Consider the following 12,312-nt stretch of genomic DNA (forward strand, 5'->3'; position numbering starts at 1 on the left):
CCTCACTGGAGGTGTTCAAGGAACATGTGGATGTGGCATTGTGGGACATGGTTTAATGGGCATGGTGGTGTTAGTTGATGGTTGGGCTTGATGATCTTACAGGTCTTTTCCAACCTTAATGATTCTGTGATAACCTGAGACAGCAATGAAAGGCCTACCTCACATCTCCCCTCCATCTTAGTTTAAGACCAACAAGCAAACAGGAATTCTTGGTGGAGCATATTCCAAGTCCTGAACTCACAAAGAGAACGTGGGCTGCTAAGAGCTAGACTTTGGAAAAACAGCCACAGAAGTGTCTGCGATCAAAACAACAATCTTAGAGCAATCAATACAAAATTAAAACTGAAGTCAAGAGTTTTGCATGATAAACTGTGTTCACAACCAATACCTTCTACCCCAAAGGAGGGAGAACTCTGAGGTCAGGCTTTCTTGCACTTTCCCCCAAAGCTGGGCTTCATATATTAAAAATTATTACAAATATGAGTACTGACTACATATGAAAGCCTGCTGCACGCAGATACTAAAGAGATCTCACAGATCAAATCCTACTCAAACTGAAGCCAGTGAACAGGATAAGCAAGTTATGGGATTCAAGTTTTAAAACAAATCAACCAGAAGCCTACTGGTGATGAATTAAACAAAGGCTCAGCCACGTGTTGAATTGCCTGTCTTGTAGACATACTCAAGAACTTTTTTCTTCTGAACTGATTTATACATTGTTTAATTCCTTATCTGCTTGATATGCAGCTCACTAACACTAAGAAATGCTTATAGATTCAGTAAACAAAAATGCATTGCCTAATGCATAAAAATGCGTAACTCGTGCAGAAAATAAAATCCATTCATTTGTATTCTGCAGGAGACTATGTCCTAATCTGCAAATATATTTCAGCACAGAGAAAACCTCTGAAGATTGTACATAGATGTTGATAGAGAGGTACAGGCAAATAAAGAAAAAAATATGCATTTGAAAGTTTTATATATCTAGCTAGCTAAAACTGAAATTTAAATCATATACATGTAATTTAAAATGTATATTGACCAGGTGTCAGTTAATGGGTAAAAATTTGGATCTATGTAAATCATGGCTAAAACTAACACCTGTGCAACACAAGGGACTTAAAAACACGTAAGTCATTTTACTTGTATGTGCCAGCTACTAATTACTGTTTCATATTTCATAATCTATGTATAATATAGATACTCTACATTTAGAACAGAGAAGAGTGTTGGCAGATGCAGCCTGGAAATGACAAGATCTTAAATCCTTAAATATTACTTTTAACTTTAAACTGTTAAATTAGCATCAGCCATTTCCCCCCATACCTTGCGCGAGTGGCTCTTCAATTTACCTTTTCTGATCATCGCTACCATCAAGAAGCAGTGCATGCACAAGCTCCCAGTATTCAACTGTACATACAACTGGTGTCTTGATAATCAAAGTCTGCAATTCTTGCTAATAGAGGAAAAATAATTCTAAAAGCTGTTTTCATGTAAATGAAAACTTGTCAAAATTAATCTTTCCAAAATGTCATCCTGCAGATAGGCTAAACTGACAAAGTTAAAGATGCATTTTTAAAGAGAACATCCCACAACAAACTAAGATACCCTCTTTTAGGAACAACAGGTTGTTGATGTTGACTCCAGTTTTAAGTAATATTTCAGTACTACTATTTTCAGTAAAAAAAGACAGACTTAAATTTTTAATGCAAAATTCCTCTATTGTTTATCTGTATGTATGTATGACTTAGACCAGCAGCACTTAAGGTACCAAGTGGATGGATACCACAAAATTATTTAAGCTGTAAAAACTGAAATAAATGAGCAGCATTGTTGCAGCCATAAAAATAATCAGAAGGCAGGGCAGTATCATGCAACTGTCATACTAAATGGCATTACGTAAGCACTGCAATTGGTGGTTTTCTTTTTGATCTGATGTAGAGAAAGTCCTAACGATCACAGTCATCATAGCTGAGCCCCTATGTAATAATAGCAACAATATGGAAAAAAACCCCTCACTCTCTCAACCAACGCGAACTATCAGAAATTACTATGAAGTAAAAACTATTTTAAGAATACCTGAGAGGGGGTCCTCAGATGATACAGAGTTTACAGACCTCTAAATAAAAAGTGTCACCTAGCAAGATAGTTGATGGCATAAGATAAGACTGAAAAAAAGCATGGCATCAACTGAACATCACCGTTATGAATACAAAATACTAATTTAAGATATTAACAAAATAATGCCTAAAGAAAAACAGTTTTACAATTTACTTGTATCTTCCAAAGGCTTTTAACAACATCCCTGACTAGAAACCACTGAAGAACTTGATCTGCTAACAGGAACAAAAACAAAACACACAAACAAAAAAACAGTTTATGATCAAATGGTAAAACTAAAAAGTAGAATTTATTATATGATTTCATGACTGCTTCTTTGCTTATATAAATTAAATGATGCTTTTGGAGGACTGCAAGCAGTGAACAGATAATATTGCACACAAATGAGCTAGCTTATGTTCATCAAGGACACCTCCAATTGGAGGTTTCTTTCCAATTAAAAAAAACTAGGGTAAGTAAATGACCATACGATGGCAAATAAAACGCAACAATGGTAAAGCCATCACATTTTAAAATATGCTGAATTAGCCTCACCAAGTCAAAACAGGAACCTGAGCCTCACTGAATGAAATTCAGAGACCTCTGGTTAATATACAGCTGAAGTCAAGAGAGCAATCAAGGTGTTGGGATGCATAAGCACGGACTGTTAATTTCTACAAGGACATCACATTCACTTCTCCAATTAACTCCTTTCAGGAGGTATAATGCATATGACAGTAGGCTCTGAGACAGAGGGGAGAATAGTTACAGACACAGAAAACAGTGTGGATGAGGTAACATAACTGGAATTGTTTACTTAAATTGAGTAAACAACAGAGTAAGGAAAAAAGTGATGAAGTACATAAAACAGAGCAGGGACTTGATTTTCTGGATTTTGCTATCCTATAAAACATAGAACAACACCACATACCAAATCACATAGAGGTTAAAAAAAAAAATCATTCTACAAAGTTTCAGCATGTTTTGCATTCAATGCTGTATGGTGTACCAATGCCAAGCATTTAGCAACAGACACCCAAGGCTGAATCACAGTTCATCCACCGATTTCTTTGCAACATAATAATAGAACACTAAATTCATCACTAATGAGCTCTTAATTTTTCTGAAACTGAGATAAAAGCAGAATATGCAACGTTTAAACAATTCTCCACTTTTACTTTCATTACAAAAGATTTATTACAGAAAGCGAAATAACCCCCATGAATCCACTCCAGAGCACTCTTATCTTCCTCTGAAGCAACTGCTGCTAGCCACAGAATACCGTAGTACCCAGGACTCGCATCTGAAACCATCATGTTCACTCAAGCTATAATGCTTTTCTCTCCACTTTGTCTTATCCATTTTACTTGTGTAGTTAATGGAAAATATTTCATTTGCATCGTAAAGTATTTAATTAATCATACACGCTACAATTTATGTTCCCAGGAAAAATACATTGCACGTGTTCTCATATGGATAAATTGCATCTTCAAGGAACGGAAATTAGTGTTTTAAAATATTAATTAAAACTGAAATTAAATTTCTTAAACTTAATTTTTATGCATTAACATTAGAGAAACAATGTCTCTAGAATTATAAACAACATCATAAGAAATTTACTCCAAGTTGATAGGACCATAAATCTTTCTTCTAATTAAGTATTTTTCACAAATAAAAGATGGCTGAGGATTAAACAGATACAGCTCCTTCACTTGTATTTTGCCAGATCAAGCTAAATACAGGTCATTGTTACCTGATAAATGACTTCAGCGAAATGACTTCGGAATTCTTAAATCTCACTGTGTTTAAATCTCTCTGACACAAGTAGAGGCAATGGAAAAAAGCTGAAAATCACTGGACATTGACCTATTCTCATTGAGACCTTTTTTTATGAAGTCATATGAAGAAACATCATGTAAACAGACATACATTTTTCATATACTGGGGGAAGAGGGATAAAAGAGCAATGGAGGCTTGACAGCCATACCCAAGTTCTCAGAAAGTACTTATGTTAATGCAGACATTACTAAGGCTGCTGAGACACATAAAACTTGCATATGGCATACATAAATTGCCTATATGAAGGAAGGGCAAATGCACGTGGTATGTGCGCAACACAGATACAAATTAATCTGGCAATTTGTCAAAGCTAAACTTTAGGGGAAAAAAACCCAGATAAAATAAGAAAGGTACCTAAAGTTACAATCTTAAGTTCATATTGGATATCCCTTCCAATTTTCAAAAATGCTTAGCCCTCAGCAGCTCTGTATACCCCAAGATCATGAAAAAAACATGATAAAACAATGAGGGGAAAGGCTAAATGAGATTACCTTCTCTAAATGCAAATAGCTTTGTCATTTAAGTGGCATGCAAATAGTAATTACATTTTGTATTTGCATAATAATTAAACAATCCTTTTAAGACAAGGTGTGTCTTATAGAAGCTTCACAATTATTAGCTTCTTATCTTAAACTAACCTTTGGTTTACCTACAGAAGCTTTGTTAGTGCCTCTGTAACTTCCTGGGGCAAACCCCTAACTTATTACTGTAACTTATGCCTTGTAACTGGTCACTGAACTGAATGACTACATACACACACATATCCTGTTAGCTGATACCTTACATATGTTAGACAGTGCTGTGAGTCATTACAGACTGTATTTTTATATATTATATGAAAACAAATGGATTTCCATCTAAGATGGAAAAGCTAAAATTTGATATGAACATTCTAAACCATGTTTTTCGCACCCCCCAACTTTTTTTTTATATATATAAAAAAGTCAGTATTTTGACCCATATTTTTCATGCACCAGTTAACTAGAAAATTACAGAACCTGAAGGGCTCAGATAAAACTCATCAAGGGGATTAAAACAACGCATGCCTCTTCCCTCCAGTAGTGTGGGATGCTACTGGAATGTGAATTAAAGACTCTCAAGCCTTTGAAAAATGAGGACCCCTGAATTTTTAATTTTGTTAACTAATCATTAGAGAACTGGAAATTGCTGTGTTTCTGACTATTTGATAGGTAGCTTCTTACATAAAGTACATTTTTAATTTTGTAAGAGCTGGCCTGTTTCCCAGCAGCGCATTGAATTTTGGGACCACTACTTAGAGCACCTAGAGCATAATTAAATATTAAGTCCCTCCTTGATGTATGCAAAGTCTGACTAAGAGGATTAGTAGACACACTGAGGGTGGCTTTCACACATTTTCTGGTAATTGAACACTGCAATATCATTAAACTTATCTTTACTCAATAGAAATCCACATTCATCCTTTACAATACCTGCTGTCCCTTTTTGTACCAAGGAACAGTAAAGGAAAAGAGGGAACCCTTAAAAACACGTAAGAAATGTCAAGCAAGAAAGGATAAAACAATCTGGAAGTAAGATAATGAATACATTTTAAAAATATTTACAATATTAAGTTCATTAAAAAAACCCCACAAATCCAAAACAAACCTTTAAATGCATTCCTCTACAAGCTAAAAATAGCATCTGACCCACCCACACCCCTCTTTTTTTTTTTTTTTAAATATGATCAAGGGTTTTGTTACTTCACTGGATGAGAAAGGATGATCCAATTAATGAAGGTGTAGTGATGTTAGAAGAACTGATACCTAGACAAGGCAGACAGACAGACACAGCAGTCTGAGCACACATTTGAAAGATGTAATCCCTCATGTTTACTTTTTAACTCTGCTTCACCCAGGGTCTGATAAAACTTGTAAATTGTGCTTCAAGATCCCCTTCTGTAGAATGGGGTTGCTTTTGAAGGTCTTTGCACCTGAAACATTAACTTGCACGAAAAACTTGCTTAACTAATGCTTTGCTAAAAGCTCATATACAAATCTCTCCCTTTGCTTTTCAGCAGCCATGTAACTACTGAATTCTGCAGCATTCTTTTTTCACTAACATACCACGAAGGATTGTGAAATGTACAGAGTTTTCAATGTGCTATTTTATTATACTATTTTCCCTGTTTGTTAATACACAAGATAAGAAAACTTAATCATCAAATAAAGCCATCACTTGCTTTTTCTAACACTGGCTTGTAAACTAGCATTTGACATCAGCTGACTAGAAGAGAAAAAAAAAGAAAAAAATAGTCTAAGTAGTGGATCACTCATTTGTTTTCTTGGACATTTGTGAAGAACTCTGAATTTCAATGACTGGTACCTAACAGACAAACCAATACGACTCTTCTGACCAAATCATACATTAGTTACCTAGCACAAAATATGAACAACAAATAAATACAAATATTGAAAACAAAGGGTTCTCATCTATCACATTTAGCTTGAACTGAGATGAAAATTATAGTAATTTTTAAATATGTTCCAACATGACTCTTAAAATTCATATGTTTTCCTGCTAGAAACTAGGAGTATTCTAAAAATCCACCACATCAGGAAACAGAAATTATTAACAGATTATATGGAGAGAGCTAAACAGGTTGGAAAACTGGACCAACAAGAATCACACGAGGTTTAACAGCAATGCTGCACCCAGGACAGCACAGGCGGGGACAGCCAGGCTGGGGAGCAGCTCTGCTGAGAGGGCCTTGGGGGTCCTGGTGGGCAGTGATTTACACGTGAGCCAGCAGCATATGCAATGCATTCAATTAATTCCTAAAATGTCATGAGAGAAAAGCAAATGGATGCAAGTTTCATGTAGTTATATACATTTTGACTTACCAGATCTTATCTTACATATTTCTCAAACAAGTTCAATGAGTCTCACAAGGTTTCTGTCAAATACAGGTTCTTTTTCTGTCTTCTACAGACATTACTGAAAGCTATTATATACCTGTAGCTGTATTCTTAAAACATATTCTAGTTGAATCTTTCAGACTTGAAATGCTTTTGGATTGGAAAGCGGGTCACAGGCAACACAAATATTGACAAAGGACTGAGCTGAAGATGAAGAATCCAATCATAGACAGACACCTGAAGAGCAGTTAGAGTTAAGTGCTGGTATTATTGTAAAGGCAAGAGAAAAGTAATTTCCAAAGAAAGCAAGAGATAAGCATTTTCTTTTTCTTTTAAGATTTTTATTATGATTATTCCCTTGGATGATCTTAGCACAGTGAGTCAAAATGGAGATATTGCTTTTGGTTTATATGAATATAAAACGGTTTTGTGCATAGATTTTTGGAGGAACTATTAGAAATATTCTATTTTAGTACCATAAGGTCTTGGCATGGGGGGGAGGCATTTAGAAAATGGATGAAAAGTAACTCTGCTTCTGAACAATTCTGCATGCAGCAAGTGATACTCAACTGATTTTAAAACAGCACAAGCTTCAAAGACAAGACTACTTCTTCCTGTTAAGCCTTTAGAATATTTTCATTGTACTTAGAAATGTAGAACCTCTAAAAATACGTACATTGATAGTAAGCACTTCACCAAAATGAGTCATGAAATAAAGTAGTGAAAATATTAATGAATAACCAACAAGAGCCTTTTTGTATATATGGAATTTTTAATACTCTACTTGACAAACTCGAGCGTTTTCACTCCTGAGAACATTCACTAGATGATCTTTATATGTTTTAGATCAACTTTTACATATACTTAAAAAATGAAAGCTAGGCATTTTGTAACCCTTTATTTAAGAAGGAAAGTTAATCTGTTTTAGACTTGAAAACTTTAGAAGCATTCTGTCTCTTAGTTGGAAACAAATAAATACAGCTAAGAGTAACTTCTTTCAGCAACGATTTTACCTTTTTTCCTCCCCTGACTTTACACTGAAAAAGACTTAAAATTATCACTTGGGCAGTTAAAGGTATGAACATTTTTTAAGCAACTACTCTCTTTCAATTGTCAGGTGCTGCCTCTTCAGAGACAAAAGCACACTAACTATGACCAAATGCATTCCCTATCAGTTAAGTCTTTCCATTTGAAAAGAAAGAATATACAAAAACTTCAAAGTCAATGCTTGACATGGAGGAAAATCATTAGTGTTTAATCAAGTTTGGTATTATGTACTCCTGATCCCAAACAAAAGCTGAGTTGTCCATTAACTTTACATAACTTTGTTTTTCAAAGAATTATAATGTATTAGAAACCTGATTCAAAAGGAAGGTAGGATCAGTTCCCATACCAACAGGATGCATTGCAACCATATATTGCGAAACAGCATTTCATCATATAATCTGTGTATAAAACTAGTCTTATGCTATCATTTATAGCAATAAATATTAATACCTTTATATCAGGCCAGCAAGCTCTGAGAACAGCTTGTGTCCTGAAGTACACAAGTAGCTTGCTATCCTCATCACTGAGATGGAAGGCTTGCTCCAGAATTTGCAACACTCTGATGCGAGGCTTCACTGCTAAAGAGTCATCACCACAGAAAGGTCTCAACCACTCCAGAAGGTCATCTGAAGAAACTACTTTCTCCCTGTAATTAAACAATATTGTGTTAAACAGTCTTTGGTAATCCTAATGAAAGTGCTACATGTCTTCTCAAAGCTGTGAACAAGTATATTCGATACATAACAAATACATAACACAGGAAATGGAAGAGCTCACCTCTGTGAGGCTGCAGAGAAACTAGCCCTTGTAAATCAGGTGCTTAAAGCTAAGTGGTGTAAGAACTTCTTTTGAACTTCAAATAATCATGTAATACCATAGAAATCCATCTATACAGTTACATATTTTCCCACATACTACCTTGACTGCCAATTGTATTGTACTGGTGCTGGATTTTAGCACCTGAAAATCCAAGCCTTTTTATGGTGTCTGGTCCTGACTGATGCCTGTACATACACCCCATCTGACTTTAGAGAAAACCAGCTTGACTGCTTGCATTTTAAGTGTGACATTTTTATATCTGATATTTACTCATATTGTCCTATATTCTCTTTCTTTCCTTACAAATCCCTTCTTTACACTCCACATACACAAAATAGTTTCTCCTGATTGTAGCTCTAGCCATTTCTTTTTTTTTCTGTACCATCTCTAGCAAGCTTGATTATTGTACGTTCTAATATGATAATGATTACATAACGCCCATAATTCCTAGAAAGAAAAAAACATATGTTAAAAAACTGAAGTTTTGGGGTTTTCCTGACTTGGCTAATTTGAAAAACTGTTAAAGCATTGATTCAAAAAGTGTATTCTATTGAATACATTCTAACTGTGTGAAAGCATTTACAGTACACAGAATACCATGAACTCAACCAACGAGCTAGCAGTTGCAGACAGAATAAACTGTTATATCCCTTAGAGGCTATAAACTAGCATGTAACAAATCACTAAATGCTATTCTGCTATCTTTCAGCAGTATTTTAAACTAAAGCTAATTTTTTTCCCTTTTAAAAAAAAAAAAAAAAAATCAAGAAAGTGGTTCCAGGTGGAGTGTGACTTATAATTAATATTCCCTTATTTGTCTTAACAAGACAGACGGGAAAGTAATATCAGACAGAAAACACTAATTTAACCTTTCTTGCAGCTCTGAAATAATAAACATTGACAGCTTAGGTTTTCATATTACAAGGATTTCAATTTTACTTAAGCTTTATATTGTCGGAATGATGCTGTAAGCTCAGAATTTCAGCTAAATTAGACATGCCTCTGTTGAACAGGTGGCATTCAAACTGTAAATCAGAAGTTTGGGAATTAAGAGGACCTGCTGGAATATTTCAAGAGTTTTGTAGAGCTCACACCTGATGTTTATATATGTTTTGCTGAAGGAAAGATTTATATTTTGTAAATTGAATATCTGAGGTTTAAAGAGATAAATAAGAACAAGTATTTAAATGAATGTAAAGAATTTCCTGTAATCACAATGACTTTCACTCCAGCTTATTGTTTCAGCAGTTACATGTTGATGAAGTATACAAATAAAAGACTCCAGAAAGTGCATCTCAGAGTAAAATAGTACTGACTGTCCCATTCAACCTTATAATATTGCAAATGAGATTTATTGTAGATTCTGACATCAATTCAGTCTACTTCAGTATCCAGTATTTAACTAATTTAATGTCAGTGGAGAAGCCTCTGTGCAATAGTGTAATTGGTTTTGTTGGCTACCAGAGAGTATGGAGTTTTATTATTATTATCATACATGAGTTCTTGGTTTGTACATCTGGAAATAAAACTGTTTGTGGGTTGGTTTTTTTTTTTTTCCTTGTCTTTACTAGAAATGCAATGGAAAATGTCAGTGAGACATACAGACCATTATGTGACCTGAAATAACGACATCCCCAAAAGAGGAGAAAAAAATGTGGTAAAGCATTATCCAGCATTTGTGAAATTGCTTCTGCACTATACCCTACAAATATTGACAAATATAGATATCTGTATTCAGATATTTGAAAGTGAGTCATTATTATTTGTAATTTATCTACTTAACTGAAACAAAAGCAGTGAAGTACTCCTGGTAGATATACAATCTGCAGTAGTCACAGCAGAAAACCCATTTTCTCAAAGCACCATAATACATAGTTATCTAAATTTTTGGTTCAGTGACTTGCTTTCTTCCAAATGATCAAGTAAAGGCTTCTGTCAGGACTCAGATTTTGAACCTGACAAATGATAGCCTGTTCCAGGATAAAGTTTTAGAAAATTTAGTGCAAACCCATTATATATATCCATGAAGAAAAATCATCTATATTCAGTATCGTATCTTCAATGCTTTCACAAGAAGTATCTTTCAGTCTTAACCAAAGAATCCATACAGTAAGTTCTTACCCTTTCTCAACACTTGCATGCACTGCAGAAACGATGCCTTCAAGGATTCCAAGTGGATCTTCCACTGATATAGATGAGCCACCATTTCCACTGTTAAGGGAAGACATAAAATTACCATAAAACTGATCCTTAATATCATATCTAATTCTATTCACCTGTAGGATTTACATTAATTGTTCAATAATATAGCTATTTTCCACTTTCCCTGCTTAACTAGTACCTTTATTTTTTATGTCAAAAGTAATGCAAGAAGCAACAAGAAAAGAGCGGGAGAGAGAAATACTAAAATACTTAATTGAAACTTGAAAAAAAAAATTTTAGCACTTCTAACACAGATTAGGTCAGCAAAATATCCACATGTAATCTCATTACCTTAAAGATGTCATCAATATCAACTAAACAGATTAAAAGTTACACGTAAATGTCACCATCTTTTCAAATAACATCTTGCAGTGTCACTATTGGTTTAAACAAACTTGACTGTAACCTGATTCGAGTCCTATCTGCTGATTCAGCAGATTTCTTTTCCCACCCCCTCTGAGATTCCTGTTCAGTTGGATCAACCAGGTTGATGCTTACCAGAACGCAACAAAATTACAAAGGAGGGAACATGTGGTCCAGAACACTATGTGGGAAAGGGGAGGATTAAGCCACCCATCAAATGACATCCGCTATGCATGTGAAGGAATAGAAAAATATGAATCATGCTGCCCGTCAGATTTTCCACTTACACAATAACATTCTTCAGCAGGTCAAAAGGTAGTAAATAATTTAAAAAAAAAAACCAAAACCAATCACTCTGGTAGGGAAAAAAGCTTCACTCCTAATGCAATGAAGATGACATTTTCTGCTAAGATTTTCAGCAAAACAGACCTAAGATGTGACTGTGACGATGAAAAAGGGAGGGATTTTGCACTGGTACTCCAATAAAGCACACAGTGTCTCTTCATGGAAACCACTGCAGTGGCAATGATGCCCGGATGAACAAGAAAAAACAACAGTTTTGCCTATTTTAAGAGTTTGTCAATGCTGCATTAAAAGGAAGAGAAAGAAAGGCAAATAGGACCAAAGGTAGTTTAAAGATGACTCAAAAACCCAGAGATAAAGTGTATTTTCTTTATAGTTCATCAGCATATCAAAGATCATCTGCCACTAAAAACATCAGCCTCTTCCTAGATGATCTCTTAATAAAAATGAACACATGTCCAGACTACCCTGACTGTTCTAATGCCAAAATACACTGCATATCTGATTGTAATGCGTAAAAATAATAAATGCGTAAAAATGCGTAGTATTTCACAAATTTTTGTCAAGAGTTATGAGAGCGCTTATAATTTTGTCATTTATTACTTCAGTAAGATAAATATATTGCCTAAAAAATTATTATACTATACCCCATAGAGACCTGAATTTTTACAACCGTTGATGTCTTCCTGTATTCAGAACTTTCATTTTTTCTATTTTTATCTTTATAAGTGACCAGCACTTCAGTGAACAACACTATATTTAA

General features: G+C 34.7%; 1 protein-coding gene across 1 annotated transcript in view; it reads right to left on the reverse strand.

The window, feature by feature from the left end:
• Window positions 1-12,312, reverse strand: part of NBAS (NBAS subunit of NRZ tethering complex) — a 195,410-nt gene that overhangs the window by 36,729 nt on the left and 146,369 nt on the right. Inside the window, exons 47-48 of the mRNA XM_059835890.1 lie at window positions 10,803-10,892; window positions 8,313-8,508 (exon numbers count right to left, since the gene is read on the reverse strand). Coding sequence (XP_059691873.1) covers window positions 8,313-8,508; window positions 10,803-10,892 — 286 coding nt within the window. The remainder of the gene's footprint in view (window positions 1-8,312; window positions 8,509-10,802; window positions 10,893-12,312) is intronic.

The sequence above is a fragment of the Gavia stellata genome, chromosome 2, assembly GCF_030936135.1.
Source record: "Gavia stellata isolate bGavSte3 chromosome 2, bGavSte3.hap2, whole genome shotgun sequence".
Classification (NCBI taxonomy): domain Eukaryota; kingdom Metazoa; phylum Chordata; class Aves; order Gaviiformes; family Gaviidae; genus Gavia; species Gavia stellata.